The sequence below is a fragment of the Microdochium trichocladiopsis genome (assembly GCF_020744255.1).
Source record: "Microdochium trichocladiopsis strain MPI-CAGE-CH-0230 chromosome Unknown B0I36scaffold_1, whole genome shotgun sequence".
Classification (NCBI taxonomy): domain Eukaryota; kingdom Fungi; phylum Ascomycota; class Sordariomycetes; order Xylariales; family Microdochiaceae; genus Microdochium; species Microdochium trichocladiopsis.
The window spans coordinates 2,479,588-2,504,963 of NW_025763544.1; the positions used below are offsets into that span (position 1 = coordinate 2,479,588).

Below are 25,376 nucleotides of genomic sequence, written 5' to 3' on the forward strand. Positions count from 1 at the left end.
TGCTAGGTTTGTATCTATAAAACTTGATCTACAACTCGTCGTGGTCGAGGGGCTCCTCCTCGCCAGCACCACCGGCACCACCATACATCTTGGAGGTGATCGGGTAGGCGACGTTGGACAGCTTCTCCTTCTGCTCCTCAAAGTCCTCGGCGGTGGCCTCGGCGCTGTTCTCCTCAAGCCAGTCGATGGTCTCCTTGACTGCGTCGAGAAGCTGTTGCGATCGTTAGTCTCCGACGTTATATTTGGGCGGTGAGGGGGCGAGTTTAAACTTACAGTCTCCTTGTCATCCTCGTCGATCTTGCCACCAAGGCCATCCTCGTCGTTGACCTGGTTCTTCAGGTTGAAGGCGTAGTTCTCAAGACCATTGCGAGCCTCAATGCGCTCGCGGGTAGCCTTGTCCTCCTCGGCAAACTTCTCAGCCTCGGCAACCATGCGCTCGATCTCCTCCTGGGTGAGGCGACCCTTGTCGTTGGTGATGGTGATGCTCTCAGACTTGCCAGTACCCTTGTCGTGAGCCGAAACACGGAGAATTCCATTGGCATCGAGCTCGAAGCTGACCTCGATCTGGGGAACACCGCGGGGCGCAGGGGGAATGTTGGTAAGCTCGAACTTGCCGAGGAGGTTGTTGTCCTTGGTCATGGAACGCTCGCCCTCGTAGACCTGGATCAGAACGACGGGCTGGTTGTCGGCGGCGGTCGAGAAGATCTGGCTCTTCTTGGTGGGAATAGCGGTGTTGCGGGGGATCAGCTTGGTCATGACACCACCGGTGGTCTCGATACCAAGAGTCAGGGGGTTGACGTCCATCAGGACAATGGAGTCAGTGCCCTCCTCGCCAGAAAGAATACCGGCCTGGACGGCAGCACCGAAGGCGACAGCCTCATCGGGGTTGATGTTCTTGCTAGCCTTCTTGCCATTGAAGAACTCCTCGAGAAGCTCCTGAACCTTGGGGATACGGGTAGAACCACCGACGAGGACAATGTCGTCAATCTCGTCCTTCTTCATCTTGGCGTCGTCCAGAACCTGCTTAACAGGCTTGAGAGTGCGCTTGAAGAGGTCCATGTTGAGCTCCTCGAACTTGGCACGGGTCAGGGTCTCAGAGAAGTCGTTGCCCTCGAAGAAAGCCTCGATCTCAATGCGGGTGGTCTTCTGGGAAGAGAGGGTACGCTTGGCCTTCTCGGCCTCGCGCTTGAGCTTGCCCATGGCCTTGAGGTCCTTGGTGATATCGACGCCGTGCTTCTTGTTGTAAGACTTGGCGAAGTAGTTGATGACTCTCTGATCGAAATCCTCACCACCAAGGTGGGTGTCACCAGCAGTAGCCAGAACCTCGAAGACGCCCTCGTCGATAGACAGAAGAGAGACATCGAAAGTACCACCACCAAGATCGTAGACAATGATGTGACGCTCACCACCTTCCTTGTCCAGACCGTAGGCGATGGCGGCAGCGGTGGGCTCGTTGACAATGCGCAGGACGTTGAGGCCAGCAATGATACCGGCATCCTTGGTGGCCTGGCGCTGGTTGTCGTTGAAGTAGGCAGGGACAGTAACGACGGCGTGGGTGACCTTCTTGCCCAAGAACGACTCGGCGACCTCCTTCATCTTGCCGAGAATGACCGCGGAGATCTCCTCGGGGGTGAACTTCTTGGTCTCGCCCTGGTACTCGACCTGGACGATAGGCTTGCCATCCTTCTGAACAACCTTGTAAGGGTAGTGCTTGAGATCGTTCTGGACTTCCTTCTCGTTGAACTTGCGGCCAATGAAACGCCTGTTGCAGGGCGGTGCGGTCAGTCAAACGAGTCCATTCAGGAAGGAGTTTATGGGCTCGTGCGCAGACGCTGGACGCTGAACTTACTTGACATCGAAGACGGTGTTGGTGGGGTTGGAAGCCGCCTGCTGTTTGGCGGCGTCACCGACAAGACGCTCCTCATCGGTGTAGGCGACGTAAGACGGGGTGATACGGTTTCCTTGATCGTTGACGAGAATCTCGACCTTGCCCTTCTGCATGACACCAACGCAAGAGTAGGTGGTGCCCAAGTCCTGTAGATTAAAAGGACAAGTGTCAGTAGTTGCACCAGCGCCGCCGCTGGCTACCTTGGAGAGCCAAACATGGATTTCCGGGTCAACTTACAATACCGATGACAGTACCGTACTCGGAATCCTGCGCCTGGACGGAGCCGACGAAGGCGAGCGGGCTGAAGAGCAGAAGACTCCAGGCGATCATGCCAAAGGCAATCGCCCAGTAGCTCTGGGAGCGGCCAGCCATTGTGAAGGTGGGCTGCTGTGCCAGAGGGACGTGGTTTCCTGTCAAAAGAAGGCGAAAAGATGTGCAGACAAAGGCGTGGAGGGAAAGAGCACAGCCAGTGGTCACTAACCCCAAGAGTGGTTTGGAGAGAGGAAGGCTCGGTGGTGAGTGGGAGAGTGTCTCGATTTCTCTTATATGGAGGAACGAGAAAGGTGGCCTTTTGCTGGCACGACCCGCGTTCGTGCCTGCTAAAGGCCAGCTGGACTGTTCGTGCGGGTGCTCCTGGCCAGGGTCCACAGGATGTGCATTGCCGGGCTACAAGTCACTGATCGCTGGTGTGCACCGCGGAAAGATACCTGCCGTCACCCCTCTGTGGGGCTCTGCTCCACCGCTATCGATTATTCTTAGAGCTTCGATTGGTGGCGGCGGCGAGGCGGTCCCTGGTTGTGATCCCTATTTGGCTGACTGACGGTCCCAGCCCTGGGCAGAACTTGCCACGTTTTGCGACTCGCGAGCCTCGGAGGAACATCCCCCTTCCCGTTTATAGCAAAAGTCCCATGCCAATCCTTCCAAGTAACAATGGCACGCCCGCCTGTGGGCCCAAGTGGTCTGCGATGACTCCTTTCCACCAACAGAGGAAACTATCTGTCCTTTAACCAGACGGGCAGAGCTTCTACGGGCATCTGTGGGCGGCACATGGAACTGGTTGCGCCACCAAGGACAGCATGTTGTCATGCGCGCGAGGAGTATCAGGGGTCAGGGCTCCGCTCCTGCCAGAACCTTCACTCCCTTGCAATGCGGGGCGCCGAAGAGCGCTGCGGAGACGGTAGCATCTTCCAAGCCACCACTCGACCGCCGGCCAGGGGCTCACGAGAAAGGTACAGAACCTCGATGACTTACGCTTGTTTTTTGTACCGGCCACGTGCTTCACGAACATTCTACCTCGCCCAGCCTGGGGAACTTGCCAGAGGCAAACAGGTGAAGTCTTCCTTGGCGAGCAACCATAACCCTGCTCGGATACAAACCTTGAACCGTGGTGAATCGTCCCAGGCTCGACTTTTCTTCGTAACGGTAACCGTCGCTTCTTTGAGCTTACCGTGCAAATGATGCTGTGTATGCCGCGCTGTAAGTGGTGCTGCTTAGTTGCAAAAGCCGGTTCAAGCCCGCAACATCAACATCAAGGCGAATGCATTGCATGCCGACTGTGGACAGCTTGAAGTAGTCTCGAGATCAGTCTTAAGTGACGTAATCTTCGACAGTGGCATGTCAGTTATGTGATTGCAGGCACACAAAATATAGAATCTGCTGCATGTCGTTTGTGTGAGTTCATTTGTTGCCCAATGACGCACAACTGTTGCATACAATTCGCGCGGGGAAGACTCTTGCGAGAACGACTATTGCAGACCATACCATCCTTGTTGCAGTTCAACATCTTGCATACTACCTGTTTGCAACACAAGTTTTGGACGGACCCTCGTATCTTACCGAGTTCCAGAGTTGCATGCAAAGGGTTGCCCAGCCTAGCCATTACAAGGCGGAGATGCATCGACGTCATGGTTTCTGATTGGGCGCCGCCCCAGTTGGACTCAAAAGCTCAGCGATCGGAGAAACTGCTACCCCGCCAAAATCGTCATGATACAAAATAAGTGCTTGCAACCTGCGTCCGCCTCATTTCGGTGATCCACCAGCACATCTCGACACAGCTTTGAGCGTGCCGCATTCTTCTTCGTTTGCTTTGTTTCCCGTTAGCAGGTGGGACACGCGTGCAACTGCAACACCACCATCAACAGCAACTAGAACGACCAGACGCCCTTGGCTTTCGCAGCAACAACCATGTCACGGCATCAAGCATTCCGCAATTACGACTACGAGAATGACCTCGACGAATATGAAGGAGGTCTCGAGGAGGAGGAGGAGGAGCTGTCCCAAGAAGATCGTGGTATGGAGTGATGTTTCCTTCCACAATCTGACGCAAAACTGACTCCAGCCTGCTCAGATCAAATGGCTGCCTCGACCACCCAAGTAAAGGAGATTATGGGCCCCCAGGCCGCTTTCTTAACGACAGCCCAGATTCAAGAAGCACTGTGGCACTACTACTACGATGTCGAAAAGTCGGTCGCCTACCTAACGAAAACGTTCATCGATCCCCCAAAGAAGAAGAAAACCACGGGTATGTCTCTCCCAGTCCCAATTTCTTCTTGCACAGCACAATGGTCTGGACGGAGACGAGTCACCCTTTTTCGGACCCCAGAAAGAGCTTGAGCATATCTCTATGGTTTTCCCCTGCCCCAAACGCAGCTATTCCGTCCATCGTGGCCAGTCATACTATCTGCCAAATCATGTTAAGTGTGTCTGGCGGCGCCACGACTGCTCTTGAAATCTTGGCGCTGATTCTTGACGGCAGAGTGCGCGTCGCCGACAGACATTCCGATATCGACCCGTTCTTCCTTTTCCTCCTTCTTCAGCGACATGCCTTGGTTATCCATTCCCACGGATCGGGCGACCGAATTCATAACACCAGAAAGACCCCGCGGGTCATGGGGTCTTCTGGGCGGATCAGGCGCTCCTCCTCCCAAAATGTCGAAGCTGCAGGCTCTTGCCCTCGCGCGGAAAAAGAAAGCAGAAGAAGCCAAGTCGCGGGAGGTTGTACCGGACATAAAAGACATACCGCAAAAGGTGCAGGGATTGTCCCTGATTGGATCACGGGCTGAAAACGATGAGAACATGAAACCTGAGCAGAACATGCCTGCTGGAGGAGGAAATTCTGTTCCAGAGTCTCGTGGCAACACTCTGGCCAAATCATCGACACCAGAGAGCCAACAAGATGCGCTCGGGACAACGGCAAAGACAGGGCTTCCAGAAGCTCCGCCAGTACTGGATCCGGCCGAACCATCTGCATTTGCTCAAGCTCTTTTGGGGTCTACACCAGCGCATTCGGTCTCTCGGAACCATTATCCGGTGCCTTACATGAGTTACACGACATCTGTTGCTGACGCATTCTCAGAGCCGAGTCCAGATGATGTCGTGCTAAAGGCACAGTCCAAAGGTTCGCTGCTGGGAAAGCGCGGTAACTGATGAACATACTAACCTGTCCGAACAGCCAGCAACAAAAAGCTAGCCGCCACATCGGCGAAGAAGAAGGAAAACGCGGAGGGCGCAGCGGATGGACTCAAGACACTCAAGGTAGATGATACACCACTGCCGAAATCGAAGAACCTCGATGTGCTGGGTGAATATGAGAAGAGCAAAGCGAAAAAGAGTGCCAGTTTCGTGGTTGTAGGTGAGTAATAAGATTACCTATCGAAGATTGCTGTTGCATCCTCTGACACCTTCTTTGCTCACAGGCCACGTCGATGCCGGCAAAAGCACATTGATGGGACGACTACTACTAGATCTGAATGTCGTTGACCAGCGAACAATCGACAAATATCGCAAAGAAGCGGAGAGCATGGGCAAGTCATCCTTTGCCCTAGCGTGGGTCCTGGATCAGCGTACGGAAGAGCGCTCGCGAGGTGTCACAATCGACATTGCCACCAACAAGTTCGAGACCGAGAAGACATCCTTCACGATTCTTGACGCCCCTGGACATCGGGATTTCATCCCCAATATGATCGCCGGAGCCAGTCAAGCCGACTTTGCCATACTGGTCGTGGACGCGTCTACAGGAGCGTTCGAAGCTGGCCTGAAAGGCCAGACGAGGGAACATGCTCTTCTTCTTCGCAGCATGGGAGTCAGCCGAATCATTGTCGCGGTCAACAAGCTTGATACCGTTGGGTGGTCACAAGAGCGGTTTGACGAGATTTCGCAGCAGGTGTCTGGATTTCTCTCGGGTAGCGGTTTCCAGCTGAAAAACGTCAGCTTTGTCCCAGTCTCGGGACTTCAAGGAGATAACATGGTCCGCCGATCAACCGACCCAGCAGCGGACTGGTACAAAGGCGACACACTGATCGAGGAACTTGAGAACTCCGAGCCCATGGCACGGGCCCTCGAGAAGCCGCTACGAATGACGATTTCAGAAGTTTTCCGCACGACACAGAGCCCAGTTAGCATCTCCGGCAGGCTCGACGCCGGATCTGTCCAAGCCGGCGATGCGGCCCTCATTCAACCCAGTGGCGAGAAGGCCTACATCAAGTCCCTCGAGCTCGACGGCGAGCCTGTGGACTGGGCCGTGGCGGGCCAGAATGTGGTTCTTCATCTCACACATGTCGATCCCATCCACGTGCGGGTGGGCGACATTGTGTGTGACACGAAGCAGCCGATCGCTTGCGTGGACAGCTTCACCATCAAGGTGCTCGCCTTCGACATCCTCATGCCCATGCAGATCGACGTGCACCGCGGCCGCCTGCACGCAGCAGGCCAGATAGCGCAAATCTCCGCGCTGCTCGACAAGGCCAAGGGCACCGTGCTCAAAAACCGGCCCAAGATTGTCAAGCCTGGCAGCGTCGCGAGGGTTGTGGTCAAGCTGGCCTCCAAGGTTCCCCTCGAGGCCGGCCAACGCGTCATCCTGCGCAGTAACGGCAGCACGGTTGCCGCAGGGCTCCTAGACTGATTGGGGCTCAAAAGAGAGAGCCTTTCTTGCGGTGGGAAACAAACTTTCAGGGGCATTTACGTTTTCGATCATGGCACAGTCATATGAACATAGATAATAATGGTTGCGAGCGAATACTAGCGAAACAGTTGCGGCAAGTGATAGAGTGTTTACCGAGCCAAGTCATGTGATATGATCACTCCATGATCACTCTATGATCTCCGACTATGAGCCCTGCAAGCAGCAAGACCGATGCTACACGTTGCCCCATTCACCAGGATCAAAAATTGGTTTCAGGAAGCAGTTGACTGTGTTGGCATGTTGACTTGGCATTGATCTAGCATCATACTAGCTATTACTTATACCAACAGACTCCTCCATATCCGTCTCCGCCCTTCCCAAACCTCTAGAAATCAATCAAGCTCTCCTCAACGGCGGGCTGTGCAGGCGCCGCCGGCTGGTGTTGCGGAGCAGAGGGGAAGCTGTCCGGTGTGTATCCAGAGTAGCCAGGGTTCGCTGCCGGATAGCCTTGTGCTTGGCTAGGTGGTGCTGCTTGGGGTGGAGGCGCTTGCGGGTGCTGCGGCACCTGGTGTGCGGCCTGCTGTTGCTGCTGCCAATATGGCTGAGCAGGCGGTTGCTGTGGGTGGTATTGCTGAGGGGCCTGAGGCGGCTGTGATGGCTGGGCTGTCGTCGCGGCTGGGGTTTGTGGGAGAGATTGTTGGCCATAGCTCGTTGTCCGCTGGAGATCTGGGTATGGCGAGGGCGCTGACTCCGGGGGCGCACTGGGTGCCTGTGGCTGGGACGGCTGATTTGGCTGATTCGGGGGGTAGTAGTAGGCAGTGTTGGGATCAGAGGGAGGAGCAGCAGGCCCCGGGCCACTCGAATGTGGTTGTGACTGTGCGTGAGACGGGTTGTTCACTAAGGGGGACGGCTCTGATGGCGCATAACTGCCGTGGGCAGTGTACTGCTGTGGCGCAGAAGAACCTTGTTGTTGCCAACTGTCTGTTCTAGCCGGTGCCTGTTGAGCATATTGCGGTTGTCCGACAGGTTGTCCGTGAGAAAGATAAGGGTGCGACGAAGGGGATTGGTGATAGTGGGATTGCTGTTCACCAGTGTAAAAGTTCTCGGCCTGGCCAGGAGCGTGGGCCGGAGAACGCATCGAGGCGTACGGAGCAGATGGCTGTCGGGGGGCAGGCAAGCTGTAACCGCCAATGTTGTGCTGGCCATACGCCTGAGAGAGTCTATCCTCCAGCATCTTATCGTAGTACCTGACGACAGTCGACAGCTTCGCGTGTAGATCCAACAGGGTGTCTGTAACACGTGGTTAGCATATCACATCGCAGCAGGTAGAAAAGTGGGTGCTTACCATGTTTGCTCATGGTTTCGCCATATGTGCGAGCGAGCTTTGGCCTCAATGTTCCAATCGAGTCATAGAGCTCTTGAATCTGCGGCTCTCGCAAGATTGTTCCGGGGGGCTGTGTTTGCAGCCTGTCCACCAACGTTGAGAACAGGTTAATGTTCTCAGCTTCCACCGGGCTGAGCTCGTAGTCGTTCTTGGGAAGCACGAAGTGCGAGGGTCCCGAGGTGCTTGGGCCGCTCTCTGTCTGCTGTTTCAATGCAGCCGCGTGCCGTTGTTTCTGCTCCTCCATATCTGCCAAGGAAGCAGCGATCGCGGCCTTCAGGTCGGCATCCTCTTCATCTGCCTGTTGAGCGGCAGGCGAAGAGACCCCGTTGGTCTTGTATTGCGAGGCAGATGGCTTATTGTCCGACGGCGCAACATAGCCCTTCGAGTGTGTCTGGACCTCTTCCAAGCTCATTGCCAGCGCCTTCTTGAGATCCTCATCAAACGCATCGTCTACGCGGGCATTACGTGGCTGCATCGACGCGCTACTGCGGTTCTTGTGCGGGAATGAGGACACTGCCGAAGACCTGTCTGTGTGGGAGCCACCACCTTTGCCAGATTTGTCCGTAAGCTTCGCATAACAGCCATCGTCGACTCTCACGGCCACAAGAATGCCCAGGTGCGGTAGTGGAAGGGTCTTTGAAGAGCACTGCTGGTCGAAGCAGTTGCCACAATTGCGACAATGATGCTTTCGATTTGTGAACGAGAAGGCTGTTCTGCATCGCATACAGACGTCGGAGTCGGACCACTCCGGAGGCTGCAAGGAGGCAATCAGTATGCGAACAATATCTTAACTCCTCAGCATTGAAGACTGGCTATATCTTACCGCACTGCTATCAATCATACTGGTAGCAACTGTGACCCTCGGGGGAAACTGATATCCTTCCTTTTCCAAAGACTTGTATGTCTCCTCGATGTACTTGAGGTCGTATCGACCCTCCACGGCAGCTGCCCAGGACTGAATGAGCTCCAGCATCTTGCTGCGCACCTCCTGGTTGATGGCAGCAGGGCCTACAGCGTGAAGTAGCGAGACCAGGTTGTCCATGAATTCGCGCGATGCGATTTCAACTAGGAAGTGTGTCCCGCCGTTCTTGAAGCACGTATCTGTGAGCTAGCGTCAGGAGTTGCACTGTTAGCCTATCATCCATATTGGACCTAAATGCGCACAACAGAGTCCGTACCCCAAGCGCGGACAGCTGTGTGTTTGGATTCTTGTCGCCAATACGACGCTTCAACGAGCGCATAGCATCCTTGGGTTGTACTGTCTTGGAACGAATGACGTCCGAGATCTCAAGATTGAGTGCAATGTCTTCAAGACTGCTGGAGGTTGCCTTCTCGATCTGCTGATCGAGGGCCGTATTCGCAGACGAGCCCCACCAACCCGCCATGGTTGCCGATGTCGTCGGGGTCTAGAGTGAGTGAGCAAGTTGAGAGGTGCTCGCGGTGATTGTCGACGTTGCCGGTGGGAATGACACTGGGAGCTCGAATGCGACGCGGCTCGAAACGAGGAAGGTTGCTGAGGACCGAACGAATGCGGTGGTGCAAGGCGCACCGAGGGAGCGTGAACGTTGCGCGGGGGCACCGCCGTCTTTATTGATGATGGTCGCGTTGGTCACTCGAGTCGCCTCCTGGGAGCGGAAAGCGGGCGAGGAGAATGGTGAGATCGAAGGTTGAATGTTGATGGCTGGTAGTAGCCTGGAAGGTTATCTCGAGCTCGCGCTGCATTACGTCGAGAGCTCCACGCGGGAGCACGGCGGCCTGCAGGGGCCCCTCCAGAGAGTGCTGGGCTGGAGCCTGGCCTGCCCCGGTGGCTCTGGGGCGCCTGCGCATCTCCCACCTCGTCAGCTGTGACGTCGCCCCTCGACCACTTGTTGAAACCCGCTGCCTAAGGCACTGCCAGGTCGAAACATCATCACGTGTCGACCTCTGCGCGGTTCCGTCTGCCTCTCGTCTTGCCGCAGAGTCGAGCACCGGCCGCGAAGCTACAACGACCACAGCCAACCCCCCGATCCACCACTGAAGCTCGCTTCACCTGGCTTCCACGTTAGGCGCCACTACGATCTCGCCCGAACCTGCGACAGCTCCCTCCAGCATCTTGCCTCGTCCCAGACCGGTCCTTGTGCAACCACGAGTAGTCGCCGAACCGGGCTGTCGAAAGCTTGTTTCCTCGCCGTACATATTACCGGCGCACCCATAGTGGCGTCCTTCCTGCCAGCCAGGCTTCCCGACCGTAGCGTCTGCGTCTCGAAGCTATACCGGAAGTTGTCAGGCATGAGGTCCCACGGCGCTACGCTTCGCCGGTCATGAGTCCCATCGCCTTCTCCCGACCTACAGCAGTATCAGGGATTGGCGCTTTTGACATGGCTACCAGCGCAAATGGACAGCCTCGCACCGGCGGCCCAAATGGCGGCCGAGCTCCGTTTCGGCACATTGAGGATCTGGTCAACGTCGATGTCGGCGTTGGCCTTGATCCCCATTCGCCACTTCGCAAGGTCCTCCAGGCTGGTGACACACACATGCGACAGGCCATCACGTACAACGATTTCAAGCGGCCAGACCTTGCGCTCCAGGAATACATCCGCGCAACCACAATCGCAGTAATCACGATACCCAGGCACAAGGACTACCCTGCTTTGAAGGCCGACCGGGGGGATCTCGGTCGGCTGTATCAGGCACTCAAGTCAAAGATTAATTCTAGCTCGACCACGTTCGAGCAAATCAAGGAAATGATCAAAGAGGATAATAGGAAGAGCGGCATTCAACCAGCAAGGCGACAGGCCGCAACAGGAAGTAGCACGCTTTTTGCCAATCTCCCAAGCGTCCCAACATCGAATCCGTCCTCTGAATTCCAGGGTGGTCAAATCAACGGAAAACAGTCGGCGCATTCCCGAAGCCAGTCTGTACAAAGCTATGGAGGCGGCCTGAGATCCTCAGAGCCCGCGCCAGCGGCAAATAGGGTCAAACCACAAGTCCACCCTAAACCTCAATCTCTGCATGGAAACGCCCTAAAGCAGCCGAGCTTGTTTACGCCTTCCGAAGATTTGAGCAGTCGCTTCGCCAGGTTGCAGAATCCGTCTGGCGCCCGCAACCCCGTGCCTCTCGCGGAGTGGACTTTCCCGACTTCTGGATCTACAAGCGGCTCCTTTGCTGGGCCCGCTATGGGTGATGCCGTACCAAATATGCCCAAGGCTCCAGATGCGATATACAGTCCAGCCCGTGGTACCGTCACCAGCGAAGTGGCAAATCTCCCGTCAAGCACACCCCGAGGCATGTTCAGTAGGACGAATTCGATTGTCTCCGCACCCAGCGAGTCCGCAAGGACCTCTATGGAACGGGCCATCAAGACTTTCAGCAAGGATCAAGTCTCTTCTGGCGCCAACTCGGAGGTTGAGCTCGTGCCTCAGCCAACAGGCGCTACGATCCCTGCTGGAGACACAATCACCACTTCTGACTTGCTCAGGTACATGAGAAAGGGGTCCACTCAAATATCTTTGCTCATTATCGACGTTCGGAGCCGTGGACAATTCGATGATGGCCATATCATGTCCCAGAGAACAATATGCGTGGATCCAGAAATTCTGATGCGAGAGGGCATCTCGGCTGATGATATCGCCGACAGCATGGTCCTTGCACCTCCAAAAGAGCGAGTACATTTCGAGAATAGGCACAAAGTCGATTTGGTCGTAATGTACGACCAGGACACGGCCACTGTCCCTCGGCAAATATCCTCTAACATCGAAGAGAATGTGCTGTTCAACCTGGTACAGGCTCTCACGAATTACAACTTCAGCAAGCCACTTGTCAACCCGCCCAAGCTCTTAGTTGGTGGGTTGACTGGCTGGACCGCAGTCTTGGGCGAGCAGTCGTTGGCGACTTCCACAACTAGTTTCGGAGAAAGGTCCACGCCAGCATATAACACTAAGCTTTCCGTGCCCAGCTCTCGCAACCGGAGTGCATCTAAAACGCAGACAGTCGACCTCAGCCAAACGGAAATTGAGAAGTGGAACGAGAGGGTTCACCGGAGCACTGATGATTTCCTCCGCCGATTCCCTTCCATAGAAAGTCAACAAGAATCCATGATGGCGCCCGTTCACGCCCAGAGGGCAGTGGTCCCTGCTCCTTCGCACGACCAACACCGACACCTGTATAGCGGTATCTCTCCCTCTCCGCCAACCAGACCTGCACCCGCTTTGCCACGGACCAGGTACTCTGGCCTTGAGTCCAAGGAAGAAAGTGGCAGCCCGGCTTCACGACAGAAGTTCTCGGGGGCTGTGCGCGGGGCTGCCAAGACTGGTCTTGTCAATATGGGAAATACATGCTTCGCCAACTCAACCATCCAGGCACTGCTCGCTGCACCGCGATTCTCGGTGGAATTGACAGAGCCGGAGTGGCCCACGAACTACAAGCCTCGCAGTGGAACCACAGATAAAACGCCACAGCTCATGTCGCGCATCATGGGCAACATGTTTCAATGGCTCAAAAAGAGAGAGTTCTCCGAGATGAGACCGACAACGTTTATGGTATGTCGCCTGACTCAGCATACTAGCCCTGGTTCATGCGTGTCTGAGAATATAACCCGCTGACTATGCTGCAGAACTACCTCAACTCAATACACGCAGGCTATACCATCATGGAACGAAACGGCAGGAATCGCTTCACAAAGTTTGGTGACGGCTCGCAACACGATGTCACCGAACTGATGACATTCCTCTCTGACCAGCTTGACCTTGAAACCCAGCGCAACCGGCCCGAGTCCAATCATCCGCCGCGACTGCCAGCCATTAAGGATCCAAGCAACCCCATGCGTGATCTCGCTAACGACTGGCTGAGATACTACAACACGGAAGGCGGCTCAATCATCGACAAGTACTGGCGGTATCTCAATACACAGCAACTGACGTGTAGGCAATGTGGGGCACAGAACTACACGGTCGATCTCAAGGAGGATCTTTGGGTCACGCCCCAGCAGCGACAACACGGGGAAACTGATACGCTAGAGTCCGCCCTGAGACGAGAGTTTGTCAAAGAGCTGCTCGAGTCTGAATGCGACACCTGCAAAGCAAAGGACAAGGAGCTCACGCCGCGCATCGGGAGACTGCCTCCCCTGCTGCGCGTCGGCCTGCGCAGGTTCGACGGAGCGACGTTCCAGAAGAACGTCCACCCCATCCAGTTCCCCTTCAAAGACCTGGACCTCAGCAACTTCTGCCACGACGAGGCCGAGCGCAGCAAGCTCCGTGGCTACCCGCAGCTCGTCGAGACTGGCGGCGGCTTCTCCGAGCCCTGCCAGTATGACCTCTTTGCCGTCTTGTCGCACGCCGGCAGCGACGCCTCGGCCGGCCACTACGTCTGCCGCGTCAAGGACGGCGCCACTGACACGTGGTGGTACTGCAACGACAGGTCCACCAGCGCGGAAGACTTTGGACCCCTGCTCGAGGCGCGCAGGACGCCCAATGCTGGCAAGAAGCGATACAACGATACAGTAGAGCGAATATGGAACTGCGACGGCGGGTTTACGCCGTACATGCTGTTTTATAAGCGCAGGGATATTCCCTGGGAAGTTTAGGAACAAATGACCCCCCGGGGGGGGGGGCAAAGTAGACCATTCAACGCTGATCCCATGGGAAAGAAAGACCATGACAAGCTTGGAGGACTTCTGAGGGGCTGGTTTGTCCTTGGAGAAGATTTGTAGAGGCATGTCATATAAGCACTGGTTGCTGAACGGAATGCCACAGGCTCACCCGAGATGTGTCGGTGTATATAGAAAGCATACATTCAGGCCAGCATTCGCAGCTCGAGCAGAGCGGACATATGAGACATATTTCTTGACGCAATACTTCAGCATAATTCACCAACACATGTACCATTTGGGCAAGGATGTATGATAGAGTTTCGTGTGACTTGAAATAGGTCAATAAAAGAATACAAGGCTCAGGCATAATACAGAAACCGGATGATGCCCCTGGGCTGCTATACAGGTCGGTGTCTACGACGACTTGAAGGCAGCCTGGATGTCGTTCATGTATCGGTCCTTCAGTGCCCTGCGGTTCACCTTTTGTGTGGCAGTCACGAGGCCCTGAAATAGCGTGGTTAGCACGTTGTCCTTTGTGTTGCGGACGTGTTGGACGGAAGAGAAAACCTACGCTGGCTGGGGTCCATTCCTCCTCAACAATGATGACGCCGCTGACCATCTCCAAGCTCGTCAAGCCGGCTCTCTTTCCGGTAGCAATCAGATCTTTGAACACAGCATCCTTGACCTTCGGGTCCTTGGGGGCCTGGTGGTGATCGACGCCCAGGCTGTCGGCCAGCTCGTGAAGCGGTTTCTCATTGGGAGCGACGACGGCGATGGCGCGAGGTTGAGTGCCGTCACCGTAGACCATGACGTTGTTGACGTACTGCGATCCGCGGTAGGTAGCCTCGAGCTTTTCAAGAGCAATGTACTCGCCACCCTGCAACTTGACCAGATTCTTGACACGATCGATGACCTTGACGTGGCCATTGGAGTCGACCTCGCCGATGTCGCCAGTCTTGAACCAGCCGTCTGCTGTGAATGCCTTCTCAGTCTCCTCGGGATTCTTGAAGTACTCCTTTGCAACAGGGACACCACGTAGCCAGATCTCACCCTGCGGAGGAGTGGAGTCTGTGCTGTAATTGAGGTCCGGCAGCGCAACCAGTTTCATCTCCAGTGATGGTGGTACGGGGCCAATGGCATTTGGGGTCCACTGGAGCGGCGCACCCAGGGCACCATTCGCACAAGTCTCGGTCAGGCCGTAGCCTGTAATCATGGGAGCGAGGACCATGCTCATGAATTGCAGCGTACCGTCAGAGATACCACTTGCACCGTTGAAGAGGAAGCGCAGGCGCCCACCAGTCAGCGCGCGAACTTTGCTGAAAACAACAGAGTCCAGGACGCCTTGACCAGGAAGGCCAGTTGCGACCATAAGCTTCTTGAGGTTGTAGGCCCCCCAGAAAAGGTTGCGAGTGACTGCACTACCCTTGGTGACGTTACCCTCGACACCCTTGCGGATTGTCTCCCAGATCTGAGGAACTCCAACAAGAATCGTGGGTGCAAGCTCTCTCATATCGCCGTGGCAGTTCTTCATGGAACTATCTGAGAGGGTTCTTGGCGAACCGTAGCCGAGAGTGCCACCGATAAAGAACACAATGTTCTCCAAGGCCATCTCAAGGATGTGGGCAAGGGGGAGATATGCCAAGACGACTTCGCGATGCGACACGGCTTCGGCAACGTTCTCGTAGAGACCAGTGATTCCTCCAGTGAGTGCGGCGTGAGTGATGGGCACACCTTTGGGCGTACCAGAGGAGCCAGAAGTGTACATGATACACGCCAGATCCTCGGGTTTGGGCGGTGTGGGCTCAAGCGGGTTCCCCGTGCCGAGCTCGACAAGCTCGCTGTAGGAGATGATCTTGAGCTGTGGATGGTCGGACTTGAATTTCTCCATCGCGGAGTCGCTGATCGGCGCCGTGGTATCGTCATTGTAGATAACAAATTGGACGTCCTTTGCGTTCTTCAACGGCTTACCGGCTACAGAGAAAAGGTGAGGGTCGGTGTACATGGCCTTTGCGCCAGTCTGAGTCAGAGAATACTCGACAGCGTCGGAGCCGAGTGTGTCATAGGCGGTCGCGATGGTGATTGATTGAGAGGCTGTTCCATGCGCGGTACATTGCCAGTTGGCGCTATGGTTCGGAACAGACACAGGGTGTTAGTTTAGGAAGCCAGTGACACTCTCCCAAGGCTGTCGCGCAACATACCTAGTGCTCGCAAACAAGTGCAAGATGTCGCCAGGCTGCAGGCCGAGCTTCCTCAAGCCAGCACCAACAGCGAGGGCACGCGCCTCGTAGTCCTTGTAGGTGAGGAACTTGTATGGCGAAAGCTCAAAGTAGGTCCACTCCTTCTCAACCTCCTTCTTGACACCGTCGACGATCTTGGCCACCTTTTTCTTCTCGACGTGTGTGCGGATGAGCTTACGGGAGCCAATGGCCTCCTTGTCGGCGTAGAGCTTGGCACTCCTCCTGAAAATGTCGTAGACGGTGCCTACCTCCGGAGAAGGTCTCTCGATTAGACCATCCTTGGCCTTCATGTGTCGGTAGGGCTTGGTCTCGCCTGGGACGGACGGGGCGTCTTCGACCTGGAACATGTATGGGGGCTTCTGGACCATGGCTAGTGGGCAGACGCCCTCGTACTGGGTTGGGAGCGACATGGTGGGCAGCGTAGAAGGCGGTAGCTTGTAGTTGCTCTGGAAGCTTGGGGGAGATGCTGCCTGGTGCTGCAAGGGTCAATTGAGCACCGTCAGTCACGATGCACTGCTAGTTCGGACTACGCTCTGGCACCATACGAAGGAGGAGATGGGAGGAGTCTTGCTTCAGCTGGGAAGAGCTTGAAAGCAGCCGCACTGGCGATGAACCGGGGGGGTTGGCGCGAGGTGAGACACACTTACTGGCAGACAGCCAAACTGCTGTAGGCAGACAAGGTGGCTGGGGAGCTGGAGGAGAAGAAAGACGAGGACAGCAGCAATGCTGTCGATCTCCAGGACAAAGGCAGCCGTGGATGAGCAGGATATTATGGTGAGGATGGTAGAGGTTGTGGTGAGGAGGGCAGGCGGCAGGCGAGGGGAGTGGGCGGGCGCGCGGACCTGGACCGGTGACGCAGCGTGGATGACACACGTCAAAGCTCGAGCTCAACCAAACCAGCTGTCCAACCTTGGGAAGCTCACCTCGGCAACCCCAGGCCAAGCGCCGGGGACCTCGCCACAGACAGGGGTTCTGTGACAGGCTGCACTCAGCAGGCAGCGTCCACTAATAAGGTACGCACCTTGTGGGAAGTAATAGAATACACTCGCCGTTAGGATTACTGGCCCTCTCAGCCGGGTCAGCACCCGAACCATCTCAACGACCTCCGTCGTCTGGGCAAAGCGGCGTCTTGGCAAGCGTGAGCCCCAACGACTGCGGCATCGCCGGCTCTGAGAGACCCCCGGATCTCTCCAGCTCATGGTCAGCAGCCATTCTCACACACTACCAGCAAGATTCAACCACAACAACATGAACGGCTTATCCAGTCAGCCACCGCTCTTGCTCCAGAAGAGCGGCCGCATGCCAGGAAATTAAAGAAAACATCGCCAACGTGCCTCTGACGAAGAAATTGTCCTCCAACATCCCGCCGCACGTGCAGGCGGATCCTCGGCCGGGACCTTCGTTTGTGGAGTCATGCGCTTGAGCCGCCAAATCTATTGTCACGTCATGGCCCCCCTGGGCTCAAATGGCTCGAGTCCCTGCACAGCGGATTGTTCCAAGGTTGCATTTCTCCTGCTTCAGATAGTCTGCGATGTTACCACAAGTCTACAGCCACAGCAGGCATGAACATGACCCCGTGCCATGCTCCTGGTCATAGGATTCTGCGTTTCCAAGCCCTCGGCTTTTACAAAAAAAGGTTCTTACCATCCCTATCCCCCTGGTCAGCGAAGCTGGAGAGTGGACCTCATGCAGTTGATGAAGCTCGGCATGTGCCCGGCATGGGTTTGAGTTTAGACATCCACGAGCCTCCAGCCCCCGAGAATCAGCCCTCACTTCTCGGCTCTTCTCAGTGTCGCGGTTGACCATGGCTAGTCTTGGTGGCGGACCTCGCCCTCCTTGCAAGCACACGAATTCTCAATCGGCCACCAGACTGGGGTTCGGTAGACCTTCTCGGGCCACTCGCACCACCATTTCCCAGTGAGGCATACCAGTTGGACCTCGTCGATGACGGCACATGCATCCGGCAGCTCATCCACGCATTTCTTCCCCACTTCCACGGATATCCCCTCCTTTGGTATGGTTTTCTGTGTTAGCAGTGTCATTTAACCAAAGAGTGACGAGCTCAGAAGTTGTGGGTAGGACTCACGACGGATGTCGAATCTAGCGGATGCCCAAATACGGCAGTGAGAAGGGTAAGTCTCACGAGACTCTTGACGAACTGTCGGTGAAGCATATCGGGACACGAGTGCAGTGCAGTGCCGTTCAGCTGTGCGATTCTTAATGCAAGAGTTGTTCGATACAGGTCGATTTGGTTGCGATGCCTGAGTTGATGGAGTGCCAGAACTCTGCTTTCCATGTTTGATACCTCCAAGCCTTATATAGTTGCAAGTATACCCGTCTCAGCAGCACACCACGGAGCAGACCTTGAGTACGCCGACAGAGAGTCCGCTGCGGACAAGGACAGGCAAGGCTACGGCGGTGGACTGCCTCGCGTCGTCATCGGCGCTGCCGTTGCTACTGGAGCGAGCCGCGACGGCTGGCAGGGCAAAATGTTCAACGTGCAACATGGTGGCAATCGAGTCTCACGTTGCGCAGGCAGGACCTCGTGATGAAAAGAGGTAACCTGTCCAGACCGACCACAGCACAAAATGCAACGCTGACACTCTTCAGCGTTGCCATGAATTGTGCCGGTCAACTTCAAGACGCCAGCACATCTAAAAAGACGAGATCAAGGCTGCCAGGGCGTTGGGAGGACAAAACATGCTCGACACGTTGTTGTATAACACGGGGAGCAGCCGATCATCAGAAATGATAGGCTGTGTCAACATGATGGACGCCATTGATGGATCCGGAACCGAATGCCGGGTCGTTTATCGAAGTCGTGCTCGTCCATATACCCCCATTTGTGTCCGGCTAAGCATGGTTGCATACTTAAGTATACGTGGATGGCGCGGCGTGCAGCACCGTAGGACGTGAGGCACCGTGGCGATCGGGAACACAAAACCATTCGATTCTCTCGCCTGCGCCAGCTGATCGGCGAGTTGCCACGTGATGCAGAACGTTGCGTCGAGAGTTGCCTCGGTGACTGTCCTGTAACACATCAGACCCGTGTCGATTCGTGCCAAGTCGGTGTTCAACTCTCCTGAACACCGATTGCCTGGCTGGTCCAGACGGCAGATACACGGGAAAGGCCACAACGTTCTTTGAGTCACGATGATCTCTACTCGTACAGCTGTATCTGAGACGCGGTGTTGAGACAGGTCTAGGGGCGGTTTATACCGGCTGGAAGCCGGTATTGCATCGTGTGTAGCAAATGGGGTTCTGCTGAGCGAACTCCAATATTGAATGGCGACGCGGGCGGCGTTGAGATTTTACTTTGGTTTGTAGACTTGCCGCAGTGACGGAGAGATAGATGGGCCTCGAAATATCCATGCCTCGTGCCAGCCACGGGGGAGATGGTGCTGGGAACTTTATGCGATGCCCTGGAACTCAAATGTCGTGCCTGAGGCAGGGGCTTCAGAGGCGTAAGCACAACGTCCTGGAATATGGCAGCTGCCAAGTGGGGCGTGCACGGGTCCTGGGGGTCTTCTTGTCCTGTCCAAAATTTGGGGACCTGGTCGAGGGGTCGCGCGACTGGGCGCCCATTATCAAAGCAATTTATTTTCGAGGGGCACTTCCGATAACACTGCTAGCCCGCCGCCATTATCCACGTCCAGACAGGCTGCAGCGACCACACTCCCCCGACCCTGAACAGCTTCAAGATCACCCGCCCAGCCTCCAAAGCTCGACAGCACGAGGAACAACGCTTAAGAATCGTCTCGATCCAGCCAGGCATCCGTCAACGAGCTCTCCCAGGAGCCTGCAACCAGACAAGATGGCGATGAGTGCGTCCACCCCTTGCCCCACCAGAGCCGTCTGTATGCTTCACCGGATCCCTTGGCTAACCTGTGTGTTACAGACCTTGATCTCGCCAATGGTATGCTCGATAGCCCGATATGCCGTGTATTCCTAAGATGAAACTGTGACTGACTGCTGCTGTGCTTTAGCTGCCGTCATGAAGGACGAGCAGGGGCGGCCCTTCATCATCGTCAGAGAGTAAGCTCTCCTTTCCATCAGTGGTTCTCCTGAGAGAGTATTCTCGATACTTCAGAGCTGTTTGGGGTAGTCGGCAAGGCTGACCTGGCATATTTGTCTTACAGTCAAGGCAAGAAGAAGCGGCAATACGGAAACGAGGCGGTCAAGTCCCACATCCTGTCTGCGCGGACAGTCGCCAACATTGTCAAGACATCGCTTGGCCCGCGCGGCCTCGACAAAATCCTCATTTCCCCCGACGGTGACATCACGGTAACGAACGACGGCGCCACGATTCTGCAGCAGATGGAGATCAGCAACCACGTCGCCAAGCTACTTGTTGAGCTCTCCAAGTCGCAAGATGACGAGATCGGCGACGGCACTACTGGTGTCGTAGTGTTGGCTGGTGCGCTGCTCGAGCAAGCTGCCGAGCTCATCGACAAGGGAATCCACCCCATTCGGATAGCGGACGGCTATGACCAAGCCTGCGACATCGCAGTTGCCGAGCTCGACCGGATATCAGACGTTATTGAGTTCGGACCCGACAACACCGAGAACCTGCTCAAGGTTGCAAAGACCAGCTTGGGCAGCAAGATCGTGTCAAAGGCTCACGACCAGTTTTCCAAGATTGCCGTCGACGCTGTCCTGTCCGTGGCAGATCTGGAGCGGAAGGACGTTGATTTTGAGCTGATCAAGGTCGACGGCAAGGTCGGAGGCTCTCTGGAAGACTCGCTGCTTGTCAAGGGTGTGATTATCGACAAGGACTTCTCGCACCCCCAGATGCCGTCCGAGGTCAAGGACGCCAAGATTGCCATCCTGACATGCGCTTTCGAGCCTCCCAAGCCCAAGACGAAGCACCACCTCGACATCACCTCAGTGGAGGAGTTCAAGAAGCTGCAAAACTACGAGCGCGAGAAGTTCATAGAGATGATCCAGCAGATCAAGGACACCGGTGCCAACTTGGCCATTTGCCAGTGGGGATTCGATGACGAGGCCAATCACTTGCTTCTCCAGAATGAACTGCCCGCCGTTCGGTGGGTTGGTGGTCCCGAGATTGAGCTGATTGCCATTGCCACAAATGGACGTATCGTGCCAAGGTTCGAGGATCTGAAGGCCGAGAAGCTCGGCAAGGCCGGCGTTGTGAGGGAGATGACCTTCGGTACCACCCGCGAGAAGATGCTGGTCATTGAGGAGTGCGCCAACACCAGAGCTGTCACCGTCTTCGTAAGAGGAAGCAACAAGATGGTGAGTTGTGATCGCTCCAGGACCCCCTAAGGAACAGCTTGTACTGACGAACTTTTAGATCATCGACGAGGCCAAGCGGTCATTGCACGACGCTCTCTGCGTTGTCCGCAACCTTGTTCGCGACAACAGAGTTGTTTACGGTGGTGGTGCTGCTGAGATTGCCTGCTCTCTGGCTGTCGAGGACGCCGCCGTCAAGACGCCCGGCCTCGAGCAGTACGCCATGCGCGCCTTCTCCGAGGCCCTCGACGCTGTGCCCATGGCCCTCGCCGAGAACAGCGGTCTCAACCCCATCGCGACCCTGGCCGAGGTCAAGTCTCAGCAGGTCAAGGCCGGCCCGGAGTCTCGTGGCAAGCTTGGTGTCGACTGCATGCAGAAGGGCAGCAACGACATGAAGGAGGCATTCGTCATTGATCCTCTTATCGGCAAGAAGCAGCAGTTGATGCTGGCGACACAGCTGTGCCGCATGGTCCTCAAGGTGAACAACGTCATCATCAGCGGCTCTGGCGAGGATGACTTCTAGGCACTCCATATTGACGGTGAAACCCGTCCGTAACGCATGGTTCCAACCCCGACTTCTGCTTGCGGCGGTGCCTTACTAAAAAAGCCGACCGAGGCTGGAGCTTGGAAGAACCATCAAATTGTCCCCGAGTAGGCGAATTGTAGATAAGATACCTATAGAGCCGACCCGAATACCAAAAAGTGAAATCAATGTCCAATCTCAGAAGAGTCCCTTGTTACTCAATCCGATGCACAATCGATAATATGATAATAGGATAGTGGTACAAAGAGCACGAATGGACTGCTAGATCTGGTGAAGGACAAATATTGCGAATTGGTCAATTGTTATAAACATGAACTTTCTTATGCAAACGCCAAGCGCCACACAATGTTGCCCTTTTCATCATTCACCGGCATCAACCATCATATCGACCAAACGATGAGACAAGGTTCGGTTGGCATAATGAACATAATACGGAATTCGCGTCCCGCATGGCATCCACAAGCCTGTCTAAAATTTTTGACCTCTTAGTCACCCCTCATGACCTCTAAACCAAACGCCAATGAGCCCGCAAAAGAATATGAGAGAACAAGCCATTCCAGCGATCCCGCATCTACAAGATCTGGTAGTTGTAGTACTTCTGGTGGTTGTTCTGCTTGTTCAGCTTCCACTCTTCTTGTCGCTGGGCGCGCTGCTCGACCTTCTGGCTGCGCAGCTCGGTGCGTGTGACCTCCTTCTTCTTCTGATCTGTCACTCCGGTCATGCCGGTACCGCCGTTGGCGCGGGACTGCACGACAGCACCCTTGCGGAGGCGCTCGCGGCGGGCGGCAACTTGATTGTCGCCATCGACCTGCATAGGCTCGACAGGGCCGGCAGCCTCGATGGCCAGACGTTCGGCACGCTCTTCAGGTGAAGGGTGGTTGTGCAGGTTCTGGCGCCAGTATCTCTGGAGCGAGCGGTGGCCAACGGATCGTCCGGAAGGGAGGTGGAGCTCCGTGTCATCATGGAAGATGGCGCGGTTGTGCTTGTGAGCATGCGAGTGCCAGCCGTCCTTCTGGTGGTGGTGGCGAGGGTCGTGCGACGAGTGGTGAGGGTGCTTGTCAAGCTTCTCGAATTGGCGAAGAGAGTTGTCGATGGGAATGGCCTTCAGGTCTTCTGACGCGCACGAGGAGGCTGAGCTATCGGTTTCCCACCCTTCGTCCTCCATGATCTCGTCCCCGTCTTCGCCAACAGCCTTGGAAGCCCTCTTGGCGCCGAGCTTAGCTCCGCCGGTCTGCCTGTCTTCATCCATGGACTCATCTTCCGAATCATCCTCCTCGTCGGAATAGGTGGATCTGAAGTCATAGTAGTCTCCGATATCCAGCTGCTCGTCTTCGGTGGTGAACGGAATCTTGCAGTGGCCCTTGTCTCGCATGTGAGTCTGTACAGCGAGCGGTGTGCTCTTGAGCTTGAAGCAGTACAAACACTCCAGGTACTCGTAAATGCGCTTGTTGAGGAATGTAAGGAGACCTTCCAAGTCCACAAGATATTGCTTCTCGGGGATGAACATGCTGTGGATACGCTCCATATGCAGGACATTGAGTGCCACCGAAGGGGACTCATAGTTGCAGAACAGGCAAGCTTGTAGCTTGGGGGCCGGAACGGGTGTTGCTGTAGTCGTCGTTGCTTCGCTGACATCTCCTAGGACAGGCTGCTCGACGGTGTCCTGTCCTTCTGCAGTGGGGTCTGGATTCGAGGGTCGCTTGACGGGCGAGGGTCGTTCTTTCAAAGTTGCCTTCTCAAGGCCCTCTACTACTTCGCTGAACTCATGCTCGGCGTCTGAGTCAATCTCGGATCGAGCAACAGGCACAGGCTCGCCGAGGGAGAAAGTGGAGCTCATGACCGAGCTTGCATCGTCGGCGACGGCACCTCCGGCCCTGGCGGCGGCTGCCTCCTTGGCCTTGTGCTTCTGACTGCTGATATGGTTTCGGTAGGAGTTCTCGCTGTAGTAGGTCCGCTGGCAAACTTCGCAAGCCTGCTGGAACCCGGCCCGGTCGGCCTCGGCAGTAGTGGCAGCTCTGGCTTGTAAGACCTTCTCGGTAAAGACCTCAGACGAGATGGGAGGGAGAGAGGCAACTCTGCGCTTGAGATTGTAGCGACTAGAAGGGTGAGGAGCGGGCGTTAGCTGGGAACCCAAGGCAACCGGGAAACACCCAGGATGACTTACTGCCAGTCGCTCTTCATGTGACCTTTCTGGGTATCGGCGAAGCGGAAGGCAACCTGGCAGGTGTTGCAGGTGAACTGGTGGGAGGCCGGAGCCGATTCTTGCTGGGTGGCTCCAGGCCGGCTCCCAACGATGGTGGCCATGATGCCTTTGTGCTGGTTTACTTGGCGAGCCTTTGCGTCGCCGGTGGTGCAAATGATGATCCGAAGGGGGGAAGAAAAGAACAGCAGGCAGAGGACAAAGTTGGCGCCGCAGAAAGTGAACCTGGAAGGTGTTTCGTGCCTTATGTAGCGGTCGCGGTATGGAGGGGTGGGCAGGTTTCTCAAAAAATTCCTAAGAGCGGGAGGGGCGGGGTCCGGTCTGTAGTGCGCAAGGCGAATGCAGATGCGGTGTTGACTAAAGCCAGAGGAAAAGCCCAGCTGGCTGGTGCCTGGTCTGCAATGTACGGGAGGCGAGAGGAGATGCAGAAGTTTGCCAGAATGCAGGGACGGCAGACTTGTTCCAGCAGAGACTGATTGCAGGAGCGTCTTAATAATCCTGAAGTCGTCATCACCCTCCTTCACTGAAGCATTCTAAACCGATGGCAAAAAACGTCAGGACGATTTAGGACTAGGCTGGGTTCCCGCCCATCCACGCGCGGGGTGGATTTGGGTCATTACGGTTTCTAGGTTGATACTTAGTATGCGATCGAGAAAGTATGCAAGACAATACTTGACACAGACGACATGATTTCAAGAAGCTGAACGGATAGCTTCGAGCATCTCCAGGCAGCCTGCAGGCACGGCACGTTCATACTTAGTGAGGCTGTGTCCATGAGAAGAGCACAAGCGAGGAGGACGTGGCGGCCCAAGGAGTCATTGGTGGGGTGAGGCCGGTGCGGCGGCGCATTTTTAAGCAGGGAACTGGCCGTGCCTCCAGTTGAGAAATGCCAGTCATCTTACGTCAGTGCGGAAGGAAACCAGGCAAGGGTTCATCTGACTAGCAACTGTTGGTGGATATTGCCCAGCTGAGCCCCTTGTTCCCAGAAATCAAGACGACATACACACTTGCGGCTCTCTATGCATCGTCAGGGCTTAAGCATGGTCCAAGCGTGTCCGCAGCTGCGTTTGCCCATCTTGGAACGCGACCCATGGACCGAGACAAAATCAGCAAAGCGTCTACACCTCTGTGACCGTCCACGAAGGCAGGAATAGCTCATACCACTCATGCGCGGCAGCTTGCTGGTCACGCAGTGGCTGACTGCATGTCTTGCTTTCAGAGGGCATCCAAGGCCCTTTGCGACGGATTTGACGGAGCTGAAATGGGGTACGAGACGGAACTGCCAATGTGCCTAACGTGCCTGTCTGGCGTAACGCCATGGGAAACGGGCCCAGTCCTGCCGGGGGTGGTTGACAAAAAAAGCCAGACACTACACCCGCAGGGGTCCGTATAAGCGTCCGGTTT

General features: G+C 55.7%; 8 protein-coding genes across 8 annotated transcripts; 3 read left to right on the forward strand and 5 right to left on the reverse strand.

Moving 5' to 3' along the window:
• Positions 1–28: 28 nt before the first annotated feature.
• On the reverse strand, positions 29–2,260 carry B0I36DRAFT_234682 (heat shock protein 70 family; the record flags this gene model as incomplete). The annotated part of the gene is made up of 4 exons (XM_046149339.1): positions 29–211; positions 274–1,762; positions 1,850–2,034; positions 2,126–2,260. 4 exons carry the CDS (start codon positions 2,258–2,260, stop codon positions 29–31), a joined length of 1,992 nt encoding a protein of 663 aa, XP_046018411.1.
• Positions 2,261–3,874: 1,614 nt separating this feature from the next.
• Positions 3,875–6,934, forward strand: B0I36DRAFT_310519 (P-loop containing nucleoside triphosphate hydrolase protein). Its single transcript, XM_046152260.1, has 5 exons — positions 3,875–4,178; positions 4,236–4,409; positions 5,244–5,285; positions 5,340–5,519; positions 5,584–6,934. Exons 1-5 carry the CDS (start codon positions 4,073–4,075, stop codon positions 6,786–6,788), a joined length of 1,707 nt encoding a protein of 568 aa, XP_046018412.1. The 5' UTR covers positions 3,875–4,072; the 3' UTR covers positions 6,789–6,934.
• B0I36DRAFT_310520 (uncharacterized protein) lies at positions 6,935–9,845 on the reverse strand. Its single transcript, XM_046152261.1, has 4 exons — positions 9,351–9,845; positions 8,996–9,280; positions 8,134–8,926; positions 6,935–8,078 (listed from the first exon to the last, which is right to left on the reverse strand). The coding sequence occupies exons 1-4, from the start codon at positions 9,555–9,557 to the stop codon at positions 7,174–7,176; spliced, it is 2,190 nt and encodes a 729-aa protein (XP_046018413.1). The 5' UTR covers positions 9,558–9,845; the 3' UTR covers positions 6,935–7,173.
• Positions 9,846–10,529: 684 nt separating this feature from the next.
• Positions 10,530–13,732, forward strand: B0I36DRAFT_344118 (uncharacterized protein; the record flags this gene model as incomplete). Its single annotated transcript, XM_046156230.1, has 2 exons — positions 10,530–12,689; positions 12,764–13,732. The coding sequence occupies 2 exons, from the start codon at positions 10,530–10,532 to the stop codon at positions 13,730–13,732; spliced, it is 3,129 nt and encodes a 1,042-aa protein (XP_046018414.1).
• Positions 13,733–14,001: 269 nt separating this feature from the next.
• On the reverse strand, positions 14,002–16,783 carry B0I36DRAFT_310527 (uncharacterized protein). Its single transcript, XM_046152262.1, has 4 exons — positions 16,623–16,783; positions 15,937–16,451; positions 14,310–15,861; positions 14,002–14,242 (listed from the first exon to the last, which is right to left on the reverse strand). Exons 2-4 carry the CDS (start codon positions 16,383–16,385, stop codon positions 14,153–14,155), a joined length of 2,091 nt encoding a protein of 696 aa, XP_046018415.1. The 5' UTR covers positions 16,386–16,451; positions 16,623–16,783; the 3' UTR covers positions 14,002–14,152.
• On the reverse strand, positions 16,391–16,783 carry B0I36DRAFT_280797 (uncharacterized protein; the record flags this gene model as incomplete). Its single annotated transcript, XM_046151478.1, has 1 exon — positions 16,391–16,783. A coding segment is annotated over one exon (236 nt), but the record flags the coding sequence as incomplete, so codon positions are not given.
• A 3,006-nt stretch (positions 16,784–19,789) lies between these two features.
• Positions 19,790–21,751, forward strand: B0I36DRAFT_371070 (T-complex protein 1; the record flags this gene model as incomplete). Its single annotated transcript, XM_046159983.1, has 5 exons — positions 19,790–19,799; positions 19,874–19,891; positions 19,962–20,010; positions 20,115–21,231; positions 21,290–21,751. 5 exons carry the CDS (start codon positions 19,790–19,792, stop codon positions 21,749–21,751), a joined length of 1,656 nt encoding a protein of 551 aa, XP_046018417.1.
• A 592-nt stretch (positions 21,752–22,343) lies between these two features.
• B0I36DRAFT_344121 (C2H2 type zinc-finger-domain-containing protein) lies at positions 22,344–24,076 on the reverse strand (the record flags this gene model as incomplete). The annotated part of the gene is made up of 2 exons (XM_046156231.1): positions 22,344–23,868; positions 23,937–24,076. 2 exons carry the CDS (start codon positions 24,074–24,076, stop codon positions 22,344–22,346), a joined length of 1,665 nt encoding a protein of 554 aa, XP_046018418.1.
• Between the last annotated feature and the right edge of the window lie 1,300 nt (positions 24,077–25,376).